The sequence below is a fragment of the Medicago truncatula genome, chromosome 2 (assembly GCF_003473485.1).
Source record: "Medicago truncatula cultivar Jemalong A17 chromosome 2, MtrunA17r5.0-ANR, whole genome shotgun sequence".
NCBI classification, from domain to species: Eukaryota; Viridiplantae; Streptophyta; class Magnoliopsida; order Fabales; family Fabaceae; genus Medicago; species Medicago truncatula.
The window spans coordinates 8,305,951-8,328,258 of NC_053043.1; the positions used below are offsets into that span (position 1 = coordinate 8,305,951).

General features: G+C 35.1%; 3 protein-coding genes across 4 annotated transcripts; 1 reads left to right on the forward strand and 2 right to left on the reverse strand.

The window, feature by feature from the left end:
• Positions 1-1,170: 1,170 nt before the first annotated feature.
• LOC112419317 (uncharacterized) lies at positions 1,171-1,737 on the reverse strand. Its single transcript, XM_024776889.1, has one exon. It carries the CDS (start codon positions 1,735-1,737, stop codon positions 1,171-1,173), a length of 567 nt encoding a protein of 188 aa, XP_024632657.1.
• A 958-nt stretch (positions 1,738-2,695) lies between these two features.
• Positions 2,696-5,123, forward strand: LOC25486170 (autophagy-related protein 8C-like). Of its 2 annotated transcripts, none has more exons than XM_039830336.1 (6): positions 2,696-2,841; positions 2,941-3,007; positions 3,609-3,664; positions 3,748-3,800; positions 4,664-4,782; positions 4,860-5,123. In XM_039830336.1, exons 2-6 carry the CDS (start codon positions 2,971-2,973, stop codon positions 4,955-4,957), a joined length of 363 nt encoding a protein of 120 aa, XP_039686270.1. In that variant the 5' UTR covers positions 2,696-2,841; positions 2,941-2,970; the 3' UTR covers positions 4,958-5,123. The 2 variants fall into 2 exon arrangements, with proteins under 2 accessions (XP_039686270.1, XP_013462834.1); XM_013607380.3 differs by having other exon boundaries at positions 2,699-2,848.
• A 5,193-nt stretch (positions 5,124-10,316) lies between these two features.
• On the reverse strand, positions 10,317-13,679 carry LOC25486172 (ankyrin repeat domain-containing protein 13C). The gene is made up of 3 exons (XM_013607382.3): positions 12,537-13,679; positions 11,967-12,388; positions 10,317-10,940 (listed from the first exon to the last, which is right to left on the reverse strand). Exons 1-3 carry the CDS (start codon positions 13,525-13,527, stop codon positions 10,584-10,586), a joined length of 1,770 nt encoding a protein of 589 aa, XP_013462836.2. The 5' UTR covers positions 13,528-13,679; the 3' UTR covers positions 10,317-10,583.
• Positions 13,680-22,308: the final 8,629 nt, after the last annotated feature.

The following is a 22,308-nucleotide window of genomic DNA, read 5'->3' on the forward strand; positions in this document are numbered from 1 at the left end:
TGGTGTAGACTTCACCCTTTTAGGTGCCCCCTTGGTGGCCAATTTTCTCGGAGGTGGCTTCAACATTGTTTCCTCCGGAAATTCAAGTTCACGCAACTTGTATTTGATGAAGAGTTTCATCTTGTAAGGGCCCTCTTGATACGTTTTTGAACGGCGTCACATTCCTCCGTAACGGAAAAATTGGCATCAACCTCTTCTCCAATTACACTTAACCTTCGCCAATGAGGGTATATTTCATCCAAAAGAATCGGCAATTTTTTCTTTCTCTTCTCGGCAAGAATACAAGCACAAGGCAACCCGAACGTTGCCATTTGCACACAACCATAATCTTCTTTAGCAAACCCAAATCTCCTAGAGCGTTCAAATTCATCATCAATGAAACCCAAAGCGGCCTTAGAGACATACCCCTCCAACTCCGAGAATAATTTGTTTTTTTTTGTATTCGTGTACCATGACGGTTATGCTCCTCCCAAAACTCCCTTGTATCTCACCAAATTTATTTTTCAACATTTTGTCAATTTCATCCCAACATGATGCCAAGTCTCCCACGCTACTCCTCAAGTACCTTTTCAATTGTTCATGAGTCGATTCAACAATGTTGGTGCTTCTGCACCCTAGATGCAAGTATTTATTCGTCCATGCCCTCACAAAATGCTTCTTAAGGGGCAAAACGGTTTCCTCAACATATTTAACAAACAATAGAAACGGTCCGCATACATCATCTTTGAATTTCAACCATGCAATTGAAAATGAATCCTCTGTAGGAGAGTTAACCACATCTCTCCAAGCCCTCACTATTTTCTTAACAAGCTCACATTGCTTGTCATCATCCGCTTCCTTCGCATCTTTGTCAACAACTTTGCCTTTTCCTTTCTTTGGCTTGGCATTGACTCTACAATCTGTGATGCACCTACCTTTGACATTCTTCCCAATATGAAAGTAGCAAAGTACATGGTCTGTTTTAGGGAGAACTTTGGCAACGGCTTTCATCAAAGCGGGGTCCCTATCAGTGACAATCACCTTAGGCATGTTGTTTTTTGAGGTAAAAAGACCAACCAACATCTCAAGTGTCCATACGAAGTTATTCTCTCTTTCAAAGGAAAGAAATGCAAATGCAACCGAATAGGTCAATTTGGTAGAGGTGACACCAACAATCTCAAATAAAGGCATTCAGTAGGTATTGGTTTTGTAGGTGGAGTCCATGGCCAAAACGGTGGGAAAAGTGTTGAGCATATCAATTGATTTCGGGTGAGCAAAGAACAAATCTTCAGGTGTGGTTTCCTCGCTATTAGCTCTTGTAAAGTAGACATATTGATTCTCCTCCAACCTTGTAATCAAGTATTGCAACTCGGTCTTGTCCTCTCTTTGCCCCTTGTGCCATTTAGTTCGTGCATTATACACTAGCTTGATGAGTGTCACAATTTCTTTGTTTCTTTCCTTCAAATCCGTGAGAATATTCCTAGGCTTTTCCAAGCTCTTTGTCATGTTGATAACTCTTTGCTTCTCCTCCCCTTTTAGTCGACCCGCAAGAAGGTGGCCGGATAAATTTGACGCCAAGTCATGGTTATGAACTCCACAAAGCATTGCAATCCACCCTTCTTGTGTTTTTTTTTCTTCAAAGAAGCATTTCAACCTAAACGGACAATTACACTTCCTTGAGCCCGTGCCTTCAAGCTTCGGTTTCTTCCTCGTCTTAGGTGGCTTGTATTCACCACTCCTCTCACATTGCATCGTCATGTATGACACTATTGTACTAGGTTTATCTGTAGAAATAGTAAATCCAGCCCTAGCCGCTTGTCAACGAATCCAACCAGTAATTCTTCTCGATCTTTCCATCTTTCATTTGTTGTAAAAAAATGACCCGGTGTTTACTTGAATAACACGAACACCGGTAGGTACCGGTTTAGGCTTCTCTTCAAAGTTACCGTTAGGTACCGGTTTTGCTTGGTTGTGAACTATGTGAGCTTCAACTTGAAAAGGAATTTTCACTTTAAACTTCACATCATTGGTTGGTTTGCCTTCGCCGGAACCTACGCCTACACCAGAAGCTTTATTTTTGTCCGGTTTCGCCACAACGCCATCCTCCGCCACATTTTCAACCATGCCACTCAATGTATACTCAATAAAAAAACAAAGAAAAAATAAATAAGTGACTTGTGCGGCAAGTAAAGCAAATAAAAAAAGTGGCGCAAAATTTTAAATTTTGGGCTACTGTCAGTAGCGTGAGTTAACTCACGCTAGTGTTATCTACCTACACAACTTAAGTCATGCTGCCCTTACAACTAACGTGAGTTAACTCACGCTGAGCCCTACGCCTACTGAAATGAAAAACGAAACTACTAGCAAAACCAGCAAAAATGAAAAAGTTTTGACGATACATTACCTGTTCTTTGATACTTGATGAGCGTAGAAACTTGTTTCCTGACGATTTGCAATGATTTGGAATGAAGATTTTTACCCAAAATTTTGCATTTTTGAGGTTTTTGGAGGTGGAGGGAAAGAAAAAATGGAGCTTTGTGGTTGCCTACTGGGTTTTGAACAAAAATAGTGCTTGACGCAAGTTAACATGCGCTACATTAACTTGCGTAAGGGCATTTCGGTCATTTACTTTGGGAATGAGCGGAACCATTTGGGTGTGCAGAATTCTTCTCGTAGCTTACTTGGTGACGAAGCGATACGAAGAAGTCTTAAACAGAAAGTATAAGTAGACGTTCCGTGTTAAACTCAATCACACAACCCAAACCCAAACAAACCCTAATTTCAATTCTTTATAAACTCTCACACAAACCTCAATTTCACTTCGATTCGATCCGATCATCCATTATTCTTTCATCTTTCATCTTTCATCGTGGGTTTTCTCTAATTCTCTTTCTTTTCTTCAATCGATTTCACTTTTCAATCAAATTTCTAATCTTTTTCTCTTCTCTTTCTATTTTGCAGAGATTTTTTCATCACTCTTTCAATTTAATCATGTCTAAGGCTTCCTTCAAGACTCAACATCCTTTCGGTAATTTATTCATCTGATTTTCTACTTTTGCTTTTCTTCGATTGTTTCAATTCAAAGTTCTTTCTTTTTTGTTCAACGATCATGTTTTTTTGAAGAAATAATCAAAATTTTCTATTTTATTAGTCTGATTAAAATTGTTGGGACTATGCGATGATGAAATTTAGGTTTTTTAACTACATGGATAGCAGAATTAACATGTTTACCTGTCAGTTATTCGATGAAAATTTGCTTATCATAGTGATCATAGAGTGTAGACATTAAAAAAAAAATATATAGAAATTTTGTATTGAGTTTGTTCACAACAATTTTTTGAACTTTTTGAATACTAAACTTTTTAGACAATTGTTGCAGTGTCAGTCTAATAATAGTTTGAAAAAATTTGCTGTGATTGATTGTTGCAGTGTCAGTCTAATAATAGTTTAACGAAATTTGATAGTGATTGAATGTAACCACATGTGTTGTACATCTTAAACCTCTTCAATCCGAGGTGTTGGTGCTGCACATGTGTTTAGTACGCTAATGTGTGTATTATCTTGTGAGCTTTGAAAACCCTTTGTTTATTGGACTTGAATAACAGCGTTATGTGTTTTGTATATGGCAGAAAGAAGACAGGCTGAATCTTCTCGCATCAGAGAGAAGTATCCTGATAGAGTACCTGTAAGATTATGCTCACTGTGCATACATGTATCTGTGTTTGTTATTTTTAATGAACTATTGCTAAATATGGTGTTTGTGTGCAGGTGATTGTGGAGAAAGCTGGAAGAAGTGACATTGCTGACATTGATAAGAAGAAGTAAGTGGTTATCTTACGTTATTATGTCTGCTTTAGTTAGTTTGAAGACCTGCATGATTTTCTGTTTGGTCTTGATGATTTTCTGAAGATTTTGGAAGGTTCTAATTTTGTATAGTTTGTTATATAAATTTTGTTATATAAATTTTCTTTAGGCTTGTAGCTGGTCAAGGTAGTAAAGTATGATATGGGACATCCTTGTTGAGTTGGTTTTCATATATAAATACTGCTACTGATTAATATTAAATATTCTGTGTTTTGTATTATTGTTGGAAATATGAAGCATGGTGCTTTCTGTATGCCACTCCAATAACTGACACCAGAATGCAAAATTGATATTCTTAATGCATATTCGATTTGGCCAAGTATGGGGTAGTGTATAAGACCCATCCTTAAATTGCTGGTCACTATAGTGTTAGATTTGTCCTCTGGCACCACATCTTTTGACTCTCTTGCCATTAAGATTTTTAATTTGAATCAGAATTTAACAGAAAAAGGAATGTAGTTATGATCACTAATTACTAATATTAAACCAAGTCTCTGCTTTGGATATTTCTGGTAATTTGGTTTGAGAAAGGAATGCTGCATATGCATATGAGGAATTGCTGTGAGCAAGTTTTAAATGTGAGCAATTCTTCAGATTTGTCCATATCCGCAGTTAACTTGACCACAGATGAGACTCTAGTTTAATATTTTGCTGAGCATATCTTGAACATTAAAGCATATGAGCTAGACATGAGTAAATCAGGGGATAAAACTTGGTTTTTTCCAATCTTCCAACAGTCAAAGATTATATGATCTTTATCACTTTAAATTTTCATGCCTTGGTGGATTCTAATTGGTCTATTCTTGTTGTGTTGCTGTAGGTATCTTGTCCCAGCTGACTTGTCTGTTGGTCAATTTGTTTATGTTGTCCGGAAAAGAATTAAGCTCAGTGCAGAGAAGGCTATTTTTGTTTTCATTGAAAACACTCTACCTCCAACTGGTAAGCATCCAGCCATACAAAATCATGTTTTTTGCCGATTTGATTGTCATAATTAACCGAACTTCCTGTTGTTACAGCTGCTCTGATGTCTGCCCTTTATGAGGAACACAAGGATGAGGATGGCTTTCTTTACATGACTTACAGTGGAGAGAACACCTTTGGTTCCTCCCACTAGGCATAATTTGAGATAACTTTCTTTCTGTAAATAGCTCCCATTTAAGCAGTCCATTGTCAAATACATGGCAAATGCGTATTGTGATCCTACTCTTTGATTTACTTTCGTAATCTTCAGCTATGAATTTCAAATTTTTAATCGATGAATTTAGATTTTGGTTAATGCATGTTTGAATTTGCGGTTGCTTGGTATCGATAAAATCTACTTTATGGTGTTATTTTTTAGTGATAGTAACAGCGAAGCGCGGTTGGTTACAAAGATTTGTAGTAGAGGCACGTATTATTAGAGTATATAATTAGAGTGAATACTGTTATGTAGCTGACATATTATATTATAACTAACTAGTTCTATAATTGTAATTAACTGCTACAATATTAGTTAGACAACTAATCATCAGTTATATATGTAACTAGCTGAATCAAACTTGTTAAGAGAGATTAACTCCCTATAAATACTACTACCTCCATTTTAATAAAAAAAAATTGTTTCAAATGAAATGACATTTTCAATTTCCAATGCACTTTGTATTTCAGATTGTAACCAAGAGTTGTTCAAAAAAGATTGTAACCAAGAGAGATCAACTCCCTCACTCTGTATTCATTTGACTGTTTCAATCGATGAAGTACAGTCAGATTTTTCCTCTCTTTCTCTCTGCATGTACCTTCCCAAGTTTATGTTATATCATAGAGCTTCTTCTATCCAAAAATCAGGACTTCATCATGTAAAATGGTTAGATAGTAATTTTTTTGATCGATGTGGGATGGGTTCCTATGTGAGTCGTGTGGGACTAGTTCCACTTAGCTTAGCTACGTTCTTACGCTAGTCATGTGGAACGAGTTCCACTTTTTCTAACTACGTTCTTACGTTAGTCATGTAGGATGAGTTCCACTTTGTCTAGCTACGTGTTCCACTTTGTCTAACTACGTTCTTACGCTTGTCATGTGGGATGAGTTCCACTAGCTACATTCTTATGCTAGTCACGTGGGATGACTTTCACTTTGTCTAGCTACAAACTTACGCGAGTCGTGTGGGACAAGTTCCACTTCGACCCACACTTTGTCTAGCAACATTTTTTGTTTTGTTTGAAGAAGCTAAATTAGTCCACTTAAATTGACCCGGAGAGAATCGAACCGGAGACTTCGATGAGGGGCACACTTTCAGGTCCTAAGTCAACATGACCAGGACAACCCAAGTGGGTTTGTCTAGCTACATTCTTACGCTAGTCATGTGGGATGAGTTCCACTTTGTCTAACTACATTCTTATGCGAGTCGTGTGGGACGAGTTCCACTTTGTCTAGTTGTGTTCTTACGGGAGTCATGTGGGACTAAGTTCTAATTTGTCGTGTGGGACGAGTTCCACAAAAAAAATTCACACGTAGATGAACGCTAAATTGCACCAACTTAGAATTGTATTGAAATCCTTTGCCGCTGAAATCTATCCCAAAAGGTGATGGTTCCATTGTTGGTAACTTGCGTGAATTCAAGTTATTGTTGCTGTTGTTGAATTAATTAGTGATCTGATTAAACATTATTGTGAACAACGAAATAAGTCCAATTTGTCCAGATTGTCTACTTAACCGCTTATTTTTTTGTAGAGTTAAAATTTTGAAATTATTATAGTTGGTTTACCGCGCCTAATCCACTAAGAAAGCGTGGTAAGATGGGTTGGCTCATTGGATCTATATAAAAAATATAATAATTTGTTCCTTCCTTTCCTTTTATTTATAAGTAAGTTGCAATTTCCCCTCGAAAATAAAGTAAGTTGCAATCTATTTTAAAATTTTCTCTTATATTTGGCCAACATGAGTCTTGCTAACGAGTATCACAAAGACATTGCTTAAGAAATTAAAAAAAAAAGGTCTATGAAATAAAAACACCAATTTTATCCTTATTCTCATAATTTTAAATTAAATATTAATTAAAAATATATTTTTATGTCATTTTATATTTATGAACTATTTCAACTGGTAATTTTATAAAACGTTACAAATCCAATTTGTTAGCTTATCTACTGTCTTATCTATTTTTAGTTAGCTTATCATTGATGAACTACTTTTTATCGAACATAATCTTAATCTTGGTATAGAGAACAATTTAAAGAAGAAAAAATAAACAATCAATGGTAGTTAAACTTCATGACTTGTAAAACACATAACTCTTCCATATGATACAAAGACACACATTTATCACTCACGCTCACCAATCTTAGAAGAATGTTTTATCCAAAAGCAAAGACTTAACTCACTCAAGCAAGTTTTTAAGAAATTTAATTTAATGTTTAAAGAAAACGGAAGAATTTATTTTTGCATTAACTTTTACCCTTTTAGCCCCACAAAAATACCACAACATCATCTTGTTAGTAGTGTCATGAAGACACCCGACAAATGCTTTGATGCTTGAAAGTTAACCAAATGTAAAACCACCAATTGACATATGACATGTGACAAGGGGCAATGATCATTGAGGAAATTATGAATAATTAAACAACATCATTGTAGTAATCAAAATATAATATACAATATGGGAGGAAAAGTGCAAATGGAAATGGTAGAATTAGAAAGAACAAAAATAGTATTACATGCAAATTGGATCCACTTAAAGTTATGTAGATGTTCTCTTTTTCTTAAAGTGGTTTGTGATCCATTTGACACAAATTGAGGCACCACTTTTAATCTTTTCAAGACCAATCGTAGCAATTGCTTTGGCTTTGGTGAAACCAGCCTTGGCACTAGAATTCTTGCTGTTGCCGGTGTCTTTTTGGGATCTAGTGTCAATCTCTTCATATTTCATAGCACCAATACCACCAGCTCCCCATTGATCTGCCCAACTTCGTGATTCATTGGCCATGTTTTCTGGATTTTATGAGGACTATAAAACAAGAATTAATACCTATGAAACATAGACACGCATAATCATTTGAGAAAATAAAAATGATTGAATGGAACAGCATGTGTTTGTACATATGTTTATGCCGTGTCATTGTTGGACACGGGCATGGGTCAAACATCAGAGACACTTTCAATTTGAACTATTGATGATATATAATAGAACCGTTAGATTTTCCTTCTATAAAAACCTTGTTAGATTTTCTATTGTAATTTCAAGCTTTTTCATTATGAGGAAACAATGGCTCAATGAATCCATGCTTCATAAATATAAGGAGGATGTTGATCCAAGTGTACTAAGACTCTAAATTTTTAAATTGAAGTTTTGATCTAGCTATAGAGCCTTTGTAAATGGATAAGGGCATACTTTAGCTGAATTTGTTATATATAGGAGCTTTTCAATTTAAATTATAGTTTTCCAATTAAAAAAATGCTTATAAGCTGACTGAATTTCGTGAAATTGAAGAAGAAAAAATTGAAGACGTCCATTTGAACTTATATTAAAATTTGATAGTTACAAGTAGGTGTTAGAAGATTTGTATTTGTGCTCATAAAAAAGGACTTGAATTTTCTTAATTCAAATTCTGATTAAAATCCATGTAATTTTCAATTTGTCATGTAATTTATAGAAGTTTTAAAATGTAGAGATGGTGTATTTGCCAAGTCTGTTTTGAAAAATTGAAACAGTAATGCTTAAGGAGGAGAGACATGAATAGTACCTCGTATGACTTTGTTGGGATTGATGCAAACCAAAGGAATTAAACGAAAGAGAAGGGTAGGTGAATGAATCAACTTGAAATTATATAGTAGAGGGCTATCTGGACATTCTACTTAAGTGCTTTTTTCTTTTATAATTTTTATGTTTATCATTTGGCTCACCAATTTGATTTTAATCCTTGGCCATATCATATAGTAGTGATACCTTGGCCAGCATTGTAAATTACCATGTGAATTGGTATTAGTCTTGTTCAGCTAGCATTGGTATGATTCTTCAAGACCAAATTTATTTGCTTTTGATATTGTTGGCAGTTGGCACGAGGGATGTCCACTTCCATTATGGACAAAATTTAGGTGATATTTATAAGCAAAATGTTTCATCAACACTCACTTTTTTTCACCCGCACACATTTACTTAATCACGTTTAAAAATATGGTTAATTCAGTTGAATAGATGATTAATTCAATTTACTTATGAATTAACAATCTACTCAATTAAATTAAACACATTTTTCAACTAAATTATATTTTGAAATGTTTTTGTTAATACTATTGGATAGACAGTTCATGTGTAACAAAGTATTTATTTCTCTAGTCCTTGTCTCCAACACTTTGTTGTAATAGCATCCAATAACACACACTTTGAAGGCAAAAAGAAAACACATTGATCAAAGTCTAGCTAAAGTAAAGAGATGCTTTTTACTCTTTAAAGGTACAGTAAATAAAATCAGACCAAGTTAATATCTTTAGACTACTAATAACAACAAACTTCCTTTATTGATAGTATTTTCTGTTAAAGTATAGTCTTCGGAGATTTATGAAGGGGACCTAGCCTTTAAATTTATTGGAATCAAAGATTTGGTTCAAGGGTTACCATCAGAACCTTAAAGAAGAAAAGGGAAAAAAGAATAAAGAATATAGGGCAATATGTTCTTAACTCTTGGAAGATTGAATCTTGCTTGTATAGAGAGACAAAGTAAAGTTATGTGGAGCCTCATTCAAACGAATACTACTAAGTTTGCAGTCAAAATAAAAAGGGTGTATACCGTTGTCTCGTCTTTATTTATTCACAAAGTGTGATAGAATTAAACATCAAGCATTTCTTGTTAATGTGCATTTGTGTTTCTACTGAAAAGTGTACAAATAGGTTATAATGCAAGACTTGGAACAGGGTCTTTATGTAATATATATATACACACTTATTTAACAATGAATTACGTGCCGAATTGGGCAATGCTACTTTTGACCAATTAAGATTCATGCTCCTTTGACCATTTTGCTTAATAAACATTGCCACATTGAATTATTATAACATAATTAATAGAGTTATCCTATCATCTTTTCCTTATCGTCGCCATCAAGCAGGGAAGAAAGAGCTTGGACAGTTCATTATTGAAAAGAGATAAAAAAAAATGGTGTCTTAGCCCTAATGTTACAGCAAATATACAAACAAAAGAAGTTTCTTTTTCCAGCCTTTTAACTTTTCCACACATCATATTTCGGATTATAAAATCCAAAAAAATAAAGGATTGTGGATGCATTTTTGACATTTTTTACGTTTACATAGGTCGCATGAGAAATCAATAGAGCGTAAAAAGAAGCATTCAACAAAAAATTGATTAGGAGTCTAAGGGTGACATGATTTCTCATGTGGAAAGAGGTGCAGATGGACGGTACTTATATTCTATTCTATACAGTTCGGTCCATATTTAATATTTCAAGGTAAAGGAGGGAACCAAAAACTAGCACACGAAAGAATCAAAAGCTAAACCATCAAAATTTCTATATAATGTAATACTATAAACAAAACTGTGAGCAAAGTACAGATCTAAGTACTCTTCAATTTTCTGAGAAATCAGAATCACCCTCTGTGAAGTATATGAACACAATTACCAGAAAGCCCCCAGTTAATTCAAATAATAATAATAATAAGATAAAAATTAAACAGGGATATATCTACATTATGGTCTATGGATGCAATGCAACTAAACTACCATCATTCATGTCTAGTCTTGATTCAATCTTCACTTGGATTTTCTCATAGACTTGGACTTGTTCAATTTCTTTGACTTATCATCTCCACTATTACTCCAAATATATCCCTCAGGAATAACAAATGGATCCAAATCCAATGGCCCAGAAGAGCTTTTTTGTTGCTGCTTACTCCTTGAACTTCCAGATTGACTATTGTTTCTTCTTAACCATGAAGATGTAAAAGAAGAGTAACGGTTTTCTGGATTTGGTTGTTCATCATCATTATCTGTAGCTATCAAATGCCTTGGACTTGAAAATGGTGTATAGAATTTCTCAACAGGTTGTAGCTCAACGAACTTTGTGAACGTGATCACCACCCTTACTGTAGGGACCACCGGGATTGCTACCTGCCCCACCATATCACAAATATCAATAACACAATATTTCCATCATTGTCTTTTCAGAAATCAAATCACTCATCAGTTTTTGTAATGCTTTTGACTCCTACTTGTATTATTTCTAAAATAAAGTCAATTATTAAAATATTTTTCCAACAATATTAAGTACAAAACCCCTACCAAAAAACAATAATGTGCTAACATGTGACTTAAAACATTGTTTAACAATTTCATGGTATGAATTGTCTCAAAAATACACATTAAACACATGTAAAAGTACTAGTTACTCAATATTTTATGCAAAAATTACCGGTTTAAATTGTTCAAATAATATCTTAAGAGCATTTGTTAACATGTTACATAAACAAAAAAAAATTTGTACAATCCCAAAACAAATATTGAGTACAAATCTTAAAATTCATATGGCTTGTTTAAGCAGTTTCCAAATAATAACTTAACTAATAAATTATCTAGTAACCAATAAATCGGCATTAACAATATTTCAAATCCGTCCCTCCGATGATATTTGCATAGACTATAATGACATTAACTTATAATGTTGGGGATGCCTTTGAAACTAGGTTAATAATGTCACATCCAAACAAAAGACAAACCTGATTAACATTGCACCATTCTAATGAACACTAAAATATTTATAATACATACTAAGGATTTGATACTGTACTACAGACTAAATTTAGAATTTACTCCTAAATTAACACATAAATTTTGCATTCAATAACATACATAGAACATTTTTAAATTCAAATCTAGCTAAACATTCAACAAATATAGTTCTGTAACACAAAAAATACCTACTAAATTGGAGTATAAAACAAGTTTTATTGTCCTGAAATTGACAGAATCATGCTTAATTTAGACAAAAGCTGCAATAAGAACCTTTAATAAAACAATGGTGTCATATTTTGTCAAATCAAATTTCACTTTAATCCTAACATTCAATTAATTTATGTTTTATTTGCAATCATGTGGGACCCAACACAACACAAAAAGTAACGGTCAGTTAAACCATACCTTAACCGGAAAACTCCCCGCCGGGAACTTCGTCGTGAGCAAATCTCTCATCCTCCTCACAGCTTTCACCTTATTCGCCAAAATATCAAGCAACGGCAATAACTCCTCCGTCTTCAACGGAAACTGCTCCGTCAACCACACCGACGGCCGTAAACTTTTCATATACTCTTTCTCCTTCGCCGGCGGAGGAAGTGGTTGTGCCAATCTAACCGTTGCAGAAGATTTTCTAGCTGGTTGCATCATAGCTGAAGGTGGCATGTCCACACTTTTTCTTCCCATTGGGACCCACTCTCTATCTTCTCGAACGAAACTACTGTGTCTTCTTTTGTCATTTTCCATTGGCATTCCAAAACTTGGATTCTCCGCTACCAGAAAACCGTCTTCGTCTTCATCCAATTCCAATGGTATAACTTGCTCACCACCTGTTACATGAAGAAATACGATGAGACTTTGTATAACTAATCTAACATGTATCTGGTCCAGACTTCGGTCGGAAGTGTGGACCAGATACAAAAGCTAACTTTTGTTGATTCAATTTGTCTCTTATAACTGTTCGAGAGAGTATTATACCTGATTCTCCGGTGGAGACTTTCCGAGACTTAAAACTGAAAAGCACGTTTTGAACTTCATACACCTTAGCCTTCCATTCACCAACATTCTCAGTTTTCTCTTGCTTTCTCCAATTCGTTCTTCCAACAAGTTCAGCCTTCGTAACGTCCATTCCCGGACGATACACACTTGTTTGCGAACAGAATCCAGCAACGTCTGCATCACTCATCGGAGCACCGGCGTTTTCAAAAGCATCGAAAATTTTCCGATCGTCGCGGTTGAGGACTAATAAGGAACCGGAGGGGACTGCGTGTGTGATGTCGCCGTCTCCGAGGAAGAGAAAACTCTGATCAGCTCGTTGGATCTTGAGACCGTCGAATCCAGCTAAGGAAGTATCGGCGCGTAGATTACCATCGCGTTTCCAGATTTTATACGTATCCGACGGAGCAATTTTTCCGACGAACGGAATAACAGAGCTCTCAAAATGAAACGAGATCTCCATGTAGAAATCACGCATACGACGAAGAACAGCAACAAGACGCGGTAATCTCCGGCGCCACTTCGCCCAAGCTGAACGATGATGATGACGAACAAGAATTGTAGCAATTTCCGTTGCACGTCGACATAAAGCTTCCTGAAGAGGATTCCATCCAGCAGCATTATGAAGTGAGACATCAGCACCGGCAGAGGCAAGGAGTTTTGCGGCGGAGACGTCGTTAAGACGAACAGCGAGATGGAGTGGCGTTTCACGTAATGGAACATCACGGCGGTCGAGTACAGCGGAGATTTGATCGGCGAGTTTCTCTTGAGAGAGTGAATCGGATTCCGTATGGATTTGAGTCGGGTCGGGTAAACGCGGAACGGTGGAGATGATTCTAGAAAGTGTTGAATGGTTTCCGATTGCGACGGCGTAATGAACTGGACTGTGTAAATATTGTTCTGGTTTGAGTTCACGGCGAAACGATGTCGTTTGAGGGTTTCCTTTCGTCATTTCGATTTCGATCTCGATCATAACAATGAAATTGAGAGAGGGGAAGAGTGTTACTGTGAATATGCTATGCTTAATTTGAGTTTGAGGAATTTGGGGTCACGTGTTTTTCTCATTCTTTTCTTTTCTGTCTGCGTTTTTATCCTCTTTCGCCAACTCTTCTATGCTATTAAAGCGTGCAAATGGTGTTACTTAAACCTATTCGTTATTTTATAAGTTTTTTTTTTTTTTTCATATTGTAATTAAATTATGATTAAATGGATTGGTTAATAATTATTTAATTGAGAAGTAACTCTTTCTGGAATTTTTTTTTCTGACTCTCTTTGAAAAAAAAAAATTCATGTCTGACCCCCTATGAAAATTATTCACCAAAATGATCTTTTTTTTTTTTGTCCTTTTCCTCATTCCCGCCATTTGAAATGGCGGGAATGAGCCGCCGTTCTGACACACGTCACATCGTGACTGATCAGTTTTTTTTTTTTGTCATTACCGCCATTTGAAATGGTGGGACTGATTTTTTTTTTTCGTTTTTTGCTTTTTTGGGCAACATTTGTACATTATAAATACAAATAATAATGAATAAATACATAGTAATTATTTTATTCATAATGATGATATATTTAATTTTAAAACACTAATTATCTTATTCATAAGAAATAAAAACAAAAACAAAAACTACTTTCTCCTCGGAAACCATTTACGCCAATGTAAACTATGACCTCCCGTAGCACATAATTTATCTTTTTTATTTCGTATGGGTCGTTGGTTTTGCTCTTGCTCTTCCTCGTCAGGAATTTCAACATCATCATTAATTTCCATATTGACTTCATTTTGCACTTGTGAAGCTAAGTTGGTCCAGATTTCATTAACGAAGTCATCGTCATTAAACCCTGCTGCCAGACTTTCTATGGTATTAGTTTGTGAATTTGGCCAATGAGGTGCGTAGCTTGTTTGGGGATAGTTTACAATGTGTGGAGGGGATGGTAGGTTGAAAGAGGAGTATTGTGATTTGTCTGGGTAACTGGTTTGTGTGGTGTACTGAGTTGGATTGAAGTCATCAAATGAACAGTTTGATGTTCGGGAGCTTTCTCCATGATGACTTTGTTGAGAATAGCTTGGATATGGGATTGGGGTGTTATGTAAGATTTGGTTTGTGGGTTGTGGCGGTGATTGGTAAATTTGGTTGTAGTTGTAGTTGGTAGATGGGTTAAAGCATTGGTCAAAGTTAGTGGGTGGAGGTGTCATGAATTGGTTATAGGGTGGAGGTAAATTTGACCACATATTTTCATCTGGCACCGTATAAGTTTCTGGCACTGCAGGATAGTCACGAGACAATCCTGGTAAAATTCTTGCACATGCTTGCCTTGGGTTTGACAATAATACTTCTCTAGAAAGCCATAGATGATCTCCGAAAAATTTCCAATACCATGCAAAATATTGACGATTTGGATAAACCTCATGGTTATACCGAACGTCGTGAAGTGCTAATTGATGACGTTGGTTTCAGTTTCCGACTTGACTTTTTGTCAAATTAATTTTGTGGAAATCTTTCAAATTATCTGGTAAGGAAGGTGGGTGTTGTGGTAAGCCAAATTGAAGCCTTACTTTGTCTGTCTGATGCCTCTCGACTATCTGAAAACAGATGAGATATGTGTTTGCAGACCATATCTGGCTTTCTTCTTCGTTGGTGTAATTGATGTTGTCATAAGGCCTCCAGGAAAACTGTTTAAAAAGAATGAATATTAGTCTTCAATTGTTGACTAAAATGTAATCACGAAAAAAAAAATGTAATACCTGATCATATGTCATGGTGTCGATTTTTGAACGCGTAGATACGATATTATGCCGAGGATTTTCCACGAATTTATTACCATGTTCTAGCCATCTAATTAATTTTTAAAATGTTATAATTAATAAAGTCTGGATAAATGTATTTAAAAATTAATAAAAAAATAGCATATTTATTTTACTTACATATTTGCCAATGGAAGTTGTGTATGAGCTTGTGGTGGTATCCTTGGCACGGGAGCGAAGCATGACATTCTTGACCACGCTCATGCTTGTAAGAGAATTGTGCACCCAGGCATGTCGTTAGTGCCATATATAGCGCCGTCACACAAGGATCTATATAGCGTGGCCAAACAAGATGAACCCCAACTGTACTGTCCAACCTCCTCAGGTGATTTATCCAACAATTGAAAAAACGACAAATGTACAAGATTACCACTATAATTAGGCATTATTCGAGAGCCAATCAAGTATAAGACATAGGCTCTAAACATATGTAGAGTCGTGGGTGGACCTGTCTTACCAACACCATTGATATAATCTTGAAGCCATGATAATCTTATACTCTTCCCGTCATGTCTAACGTTCAATGGCTTACTTCTTAAAATAGGTTTAACAATCTCCCACCCAACTTCTGTTTTACCGGTAATCGGTTCACCGTTAACCTTTAAACCAAGGAGCATATGAACGTCTTCCAACGTTATTGTACACTCGCCCGATGGAAAAAGAAATGTGTGCGTCTTCAGCATCCATCCATGGGTTTAAGTATTGCAAACCAGTTGTCCATGTCGACAAGACGTGGTTGTATGGCAAGTACAAAGGGACATTGTTGCTTGCGGTAGCACAAGATGGAAACAACAAAACGATTCCAATCGCCTTTGCGCTTGTCGAAGGTGAGACAAAGGAGGGATGGAGTTTTTTTTTTTTGAAAAATCTAAGAAGGCACGTCACAAAAGGAATATTTGTCTGTATGGTCTCCGACAGACATGAATCAATTAAAAGCGCATTCAATGACCCAAGGAATGGTTGGCAGCAACTGGTTCAGCTCATATGTATTGCATTCGACATATTAAGCATAATTTCATGAGGATAATCAAGGATGGAGATCTTAAGGATGTTGTAAATAATATGGGTAAGGATATTATGTTACAGTTTTTTTATCGTGTTATTATTAAATACGTTCAATATCTAACTAATTGTTTTTTCTTAACATGCAGGACATGCCCTAAACGTACCCTTGTTCGATTACTATCGTGGTGTAATCCAGAAGACAAATCAACGTGCATTAGATTGGGTGGACAATATTCCGAAAGAAAAATGGACTTAAGCATATGACGAGGGTCGACGATGGGGCCACATGACAAGCAACATCGTTGAGTCGTGGAACTCTGTGTTTAAGGAAACACGCAACCTACCTGTTACACCTATAGTTCAATCAACCTACTATGAGCTGGCATGTCTCTTTGCTGATAGGGCTCAAAAAGCGTTTGCATGGGTAGGTTCCGGAGATTTGTTCAGTGAATATTGTCAAAATGCGATTAAGGATGACATTGTTAAGTCCAACACCAATCATGTCGAACAGTTTGACCGAGAAAGGTATACCTTCTCAGTCCGTGAGACCGTCAACTATAGGGAGGGAAGGCCAATGGGAACTTTCAAGGTGGACCTACGAGCGGGGTGGTGTGATTGTGAGAAATTTCAAGCTTTACATTTGCCATGTTCCCATGTCATAGCCGTGTGTTCTTCATTTCGCCATAACTACACAACCCTTATTCCAGCTGTGTTCAAAAACGAGAGTGTTTACTCCATCTACAACACAACCTTCAAAGTAGTCCAGGACAAGAGTTATTGGCTTCCATACGACGGTCCCGTGCTTTGCCATAATCCAAACATGCGAAGACTAAAGAAAGGTCGATCCAATAGTACCCGCATAAGGACTGAAATGGACGAGGAGGTGGTAGAGAGGACTCCGACACCGAGACAGTGTGGGTTGTGTCGGCATACCGGTCATATTAGGAGAAACTGTCCGAGTATAAATAACCGGTAGTTAATAACGTTATGTATTATGTGTTCAAATAAATTAGTATGTATTTTAATATGTATTTATAATGTAAAAATGTTGCCAAAAAAAGCAAAAAACGAAAAGAAAAAAAAAATCAGTCCCACCATTTCAAATGGCGGTAATGACACAAAAAATTTTAAAAAAAAATAGGCAGCCAGTCACGATGTGACTTGTGTCAGAACAGCGGCTCATTCTCGCCGTTTCAAAAGGCAGGAATGAGGAAAAAGACAAAAAAAAAAAAAAAAGTGGGTCATTTTGGTAAATAATTTTCATAGGGGTCAGACATGGAATGTTTTTTGCAAAGAGGGTCAGAAAAAATAAATTCCTCTTTCTAAGGGTAGGCTGGCATATCCATCCAGGTGGAAAGATAACTGCAGATACAGTTTCAATATTTCACTTTTTGTTTTTTTCTCTTTCAACAACCGGATTTTCCTTGCACCCGCGTCCATTTAAATCAAATCGGCGATTCCCCGTTAAATTTGGGACGAGGGCGGCCGAGTCTTGCAGGGGCGGATTTTGTTGCTATGTTTACATGCAAAGTTTGTAATTTGGAGATTTGTTCAAAGATAAATAAAATTTGATTTAAAATTTATTCAATTGATAATCTGATTTGAGTTCTTTTGAACAATTCATCTTTGATGAAGCGCATTAATCATTTGAGTTTAATTATTTATTTTTAAATATTTTAATTTTCACTTTTTTTAGGGATCAATTTTCATTTTTTAACCATTGAATTATTTATTTAGTTTATTGGCTTAGGACATAGTATTGGTTTTTTTTAACCATACATTACATGGTACTGTTCTGATCTGATTGATCACACGGTAACATAATTTATTGAACATGCGTGGAGAAATAGATGGCTAGTGGTATAGGAGTACTTTGTTTGGATTTAAATTTGTCGTATGTAACATGTATTAAAATATCAAGATAAATGATTACTTTACCCCACCACACAATAATTTGTTTAACGTGGCAAAATATTACCACAACGAGTTCATTTATATGATGAGAAATGATATTTTGACAACTATTTTGTGATAATTTATGTAACAACTTTATTTTTTATACTCACATTATTTTTTTACCTTTTTTCTTTATTGCTTTGGTTTCCGTGTCACTATCTACTTTCCTTTGTAAATTAGTGGTTGTCACAAAAGTTGTCATTCAATTGGTTGTTCAAATACCACAACTCTTAAATGATAGGATATAAAACCTTTTAAATGCTAGATAATTAGAAGTTCGATTTTTTAACTCTTACTCATTTGAGAAAATTTGGTTTAGATGATATTTTGTGTTCTCAACGAATTCTCGAAACAATATTTTTTTTTTTTTGGTAGATAGACGAAATGACAAAGCCATTATAAATTCACACACATAAGTGGAGGTATCGGGATTCGAACCTCGATCATAGCATCCGGCCTAACAATTCTCGAAACAAGATTACTCACCATTTAAGTTATATTTGGATTGATGAAGTGATAAAATAAAATAGAGTGATGAAGTCCGATGTAAGTGATTTCATCCAATACCTCTTATTCATTCAATTTTTCATTCTCCCTGAGTTTAAGATGTATCTAATAAAATGGAACACATTAATAATACAATTATAACTTTGCACTATTTTTTCTATTTCATCATCTGCATTTCGTTCCCTCTTTTTTTTTTCTCTCTTCACCATCTTTATTTTGTAGTTAATAGAGGTGCTCGTTAAGAAAAGTGCAATTGTGTAGTTCCACAATTACTCAATAGGCAAACATTATGTTTTTTTTTTAGGGGAGGCAAACATTATGTTAACAAGTGCAATTGACACTTGGTGTATATGTTCCATTATGATAGGTTTACAGAAGTTGCAATGACCACCGTGTTTTTGCAAAAGTAATGTTTAACTTCTTTTTCATTAATTTCCTTAGGTACACGTCCAACTCCTTTTTTCACGTCTTAATGTTTGTTTAATTTCAACATCCGGCTTATTGTGTCAATTTATCATAACTCATCTTAAATGGAGTAAGTTTTTTCCGAATCTCAAATCTTTCACATTATTGTTAGTAACAAATATCATTTTTCTTGTAATAAAACAAAATATATCACTTGTTATGGTTATGTGTCTCTTCTTTCAACTACTCGAACAATTAAGTCATCAACAAGTTTTGATGTTTGTAATGATTTTGTGGTACATATGGAAGAGAAGAAATGAGAAACTTTGGAGTGATTTTATTTTATTTTGTTTCAATTTGTTATTTTCGGTCCATTAGGTTTTTATTATTTTTCTATTTAAGCTTAATAAATTGTAGCCTAAGATAAACTTTTATTCAATGAATAATATTTTAGAGTTTTTTCAATTTCTGGTGGATTATGAAACACTATTTTTACAAGTTTGTCGCTTGCAAACGTGTTCTTCTTCTATCTAAGTTTAGCACTTGCTAGCCTATGCTTCCGACTGCGTCAAATACGAACCCTAGCACGTCTGTGCATATGGCACACGAAACTTTGTTGGAAAGTCTGTGAACATGCAACCCGCAGGGAAGCCTGAGCGAGCAACTCCAACAGAGCAACAAGCCATAACCATGACCAGTGGAGCAAACCGAATGCAGGAGAGGTCAAGTGCAATATCGTTGCAACAATCTTCAAGGAACATGGTTGTTATGGAATGGGAATGTACATCAGAGGAAGGCTCGGTGAGTTCATAAAGGCAAAACCACCTTGGTTCTTAGGAGAACCACAACCACACGAAGCGGAGGCTAGGGGACTAAAAGAGGCGATAAAATGGCTTGGAAGTATGAGTCTATCTAAGGTGTCTATCGAACTTGATTGCAAGCAAGTGATTTACGGCATAGCTTGGGGACTCAACATCAATTTCATGTTTGGCGTTGTTCTTGATATTTGCAAAGCTTCACTTAGAATCTGCCAAAACTTTAAGATAAGTTTTATTAAGAGACAAATAAATAGTGTTGCTCATTTGCTAACAAATTTGTCATTATCTTATGTTAATCTCTACGTTCATGAACATATACCATCTTGTATTGAGATTGCTATTAATAATGAAATGAGTTAAGTTTGTTTATGTAAAAAAAAAAAAAACATAATCTAGTGAGAAATTGGTACTACCTTCGTCCCTAATTATAAGATCCTTTTGAGAATTTTTTTTGTCCCTCTTTACAAGACTCTTTTGCTATTTCCAACTACATTAATTATTTCTTTACATACATACCCATATTTATTATACATATTTTTCTTTGATCATGTTGAAAACATAAACCAACCATCTCTCTTAAAGGATAAAATTGTAAAAACAATAGTAATTACATACATATTTCATACAAATATCCACTATCATAATTCCCGTTATTTTTTCAAAAACGTCCTATAATTAGGGACGGAGGTAGTATATCCCACCCAACCATCACATGTGAAATTAATTAGCCCACCACAATTAAATAATCATTTAATTCCCTTTCCATGCATCTACCTTTATTTAGTTTCATTAGACCCTCTCCAAAGCTACAAGTCTACAACCATGCAACGTTATCTCACATTTACAACCTTTTTAGGGATTTAAGTGAAGCATCAGGCTCAGATAGTATCCATCTATCAAATTTTATTTTATAAAGAATATATTTTTATCTATCAAATAATTGAAATTGGATATTGAATAAGCCACGGTTTTTTTATAGTTGATATGGATGTAACTGTAAGTAAGTACAATACTGTGTTTAAAGCTTACATTTTCACTGAGATAATAACACGTTTTATGTTATGAAGTTTTCTACTGTTTCAATGAAAACTTGGAATCTAAACTAAGAAGGAGAAGAAGTGAAATTAACTAAAAAAAAATAAAATAATTTTACTTCACTGACGCATACACGCAATAAGATAACTATATGAACTACACAATAGCAGTGCTATCAAACAAACTAAAAAATATGTCTAAAAGACACATTTTTAAACAATATTTGTAAACGTAGAATTCATGTTTGCATTTGAAACCGCTTTGCGAAGGCATTCAATTCAACAAGAGCTTTTTTTTTTGACAAAATTCAACAAGAGCTTAAATTTTGGTATTCATTTGCTAACATTTCATTTCTTATACTTTTGTATTAAGAAAGCATTGATAGATATAACGTATGTTAAATTGTGTTTATTTATCGGATCAATTAGTAAGTTATAGAAAAATAATTTCAATTATCTCAACAAACAAGTTTATTTTAATAACATCCAAGCTTTTGTTAAATTACTATTATTTGAGTCAAACTGAACAAAAGGAGGTTGAATCTAACATCCAAACAAGTTTGTCACGGTATGAATTAAAACTTGAATGTTCGTTGAGAGATCTATCTATATTTATATTTATCTTATATAGCACCATTTGTCTGTTTAACGGATTTGGATCTTCTGCCGCCTAGCTTAAAAAGCAAAAAGAGTAAATTTAGAGAAAAAAATAAAGCACACGGAGCATTTGCTTTGGTTCATTTCAAATTTCAATGATGATTATTTCACCATTGGTTTGGTTAAAACATGGAGATTTGGTCTAAAGTTAAGATTGAAAGGCACAAAGCAAAAAACAATGAAGGGTGCATAGCTTAATTTACCATACTGTTGGGTCGGAGAGATTGGGCCCTATTTTTGAAGGACCCTATTGATCCCTATGTTCCCATTTAACCAACACAGACGCCATTTTCAGTTTCCTTTCGTCTCCAGCTCATACTTTTAAGTCCTTGCCTACACTTGCAATTTACACTCAAGAGACCACACTATGCAAAAACCTAATGGGGTCCATTAATTATTGAATCATACAATTTCACTCATAACTAACCGTAATTTTTTTATCAAGTAGTCTAATTGCTAGAATTCATTTGTTTTAGTGGTAAACCTGACGTGGTCGTGCGTTTGAGCAAAAGCTTGTATTCTTAGCTTCACAAAATGGTGGTCAAAAAGGCATTGGGACACGAGAATGC

Excerpts from the sequence above, each read along its gene's own strand:
- LOC112419317 (XM_024776889.1), bottom strand. The coding sequence starts at position 1,737 with ATGACGATGCAATGTGAGAGGAGTGGTGAATACAAGCCACCTAAGACG.
- LOC25486170 (XM_039830336.1), top strand. The coding sequence starts at position 2,971 with ATGTCTAAGGCTTCCTTCAAGACTCAACATCCTTTCG. Across the intron at positions 3,008-3,608 it reads CAAGACTCAACATCCTTTCG|AAAGAAGACAGGCTGAATCT; the intron begins GTAATTTATTCA and ends TGTATATGGCAG. Across the intron at positions 4,783-4,859 it reads AAACACTCTACCTCCAACTG|CTGCTCTGATGTCTGCCCTT; the intron begins GTAAGCATCCAG and ends CTGTTGTTACAG.
- LOC25486172 (XM_013607382.3), bottom strand. The coding sequence starts at position 13,527 with ATGATCGAGATCGAAATCGAAATGACGAAAGGAAACCCTCAAACGACA. Across the intron at positions 12,389-12,536 it reads AGTCTCCACCGGAGAATCAG|GTGGTGAGCAAGTTATACCA; the intron begins GTATAATACTCT and ends TTCATGTAACAG. Across the intron at positions 10,941-11,966 it reads CGGGGAGTTTTCCGGTTAAG|GTAGCAATCCCGGTGGTCCC; the intron begins GTATGGTTTAAC and ends ATGGTGGGGCAG.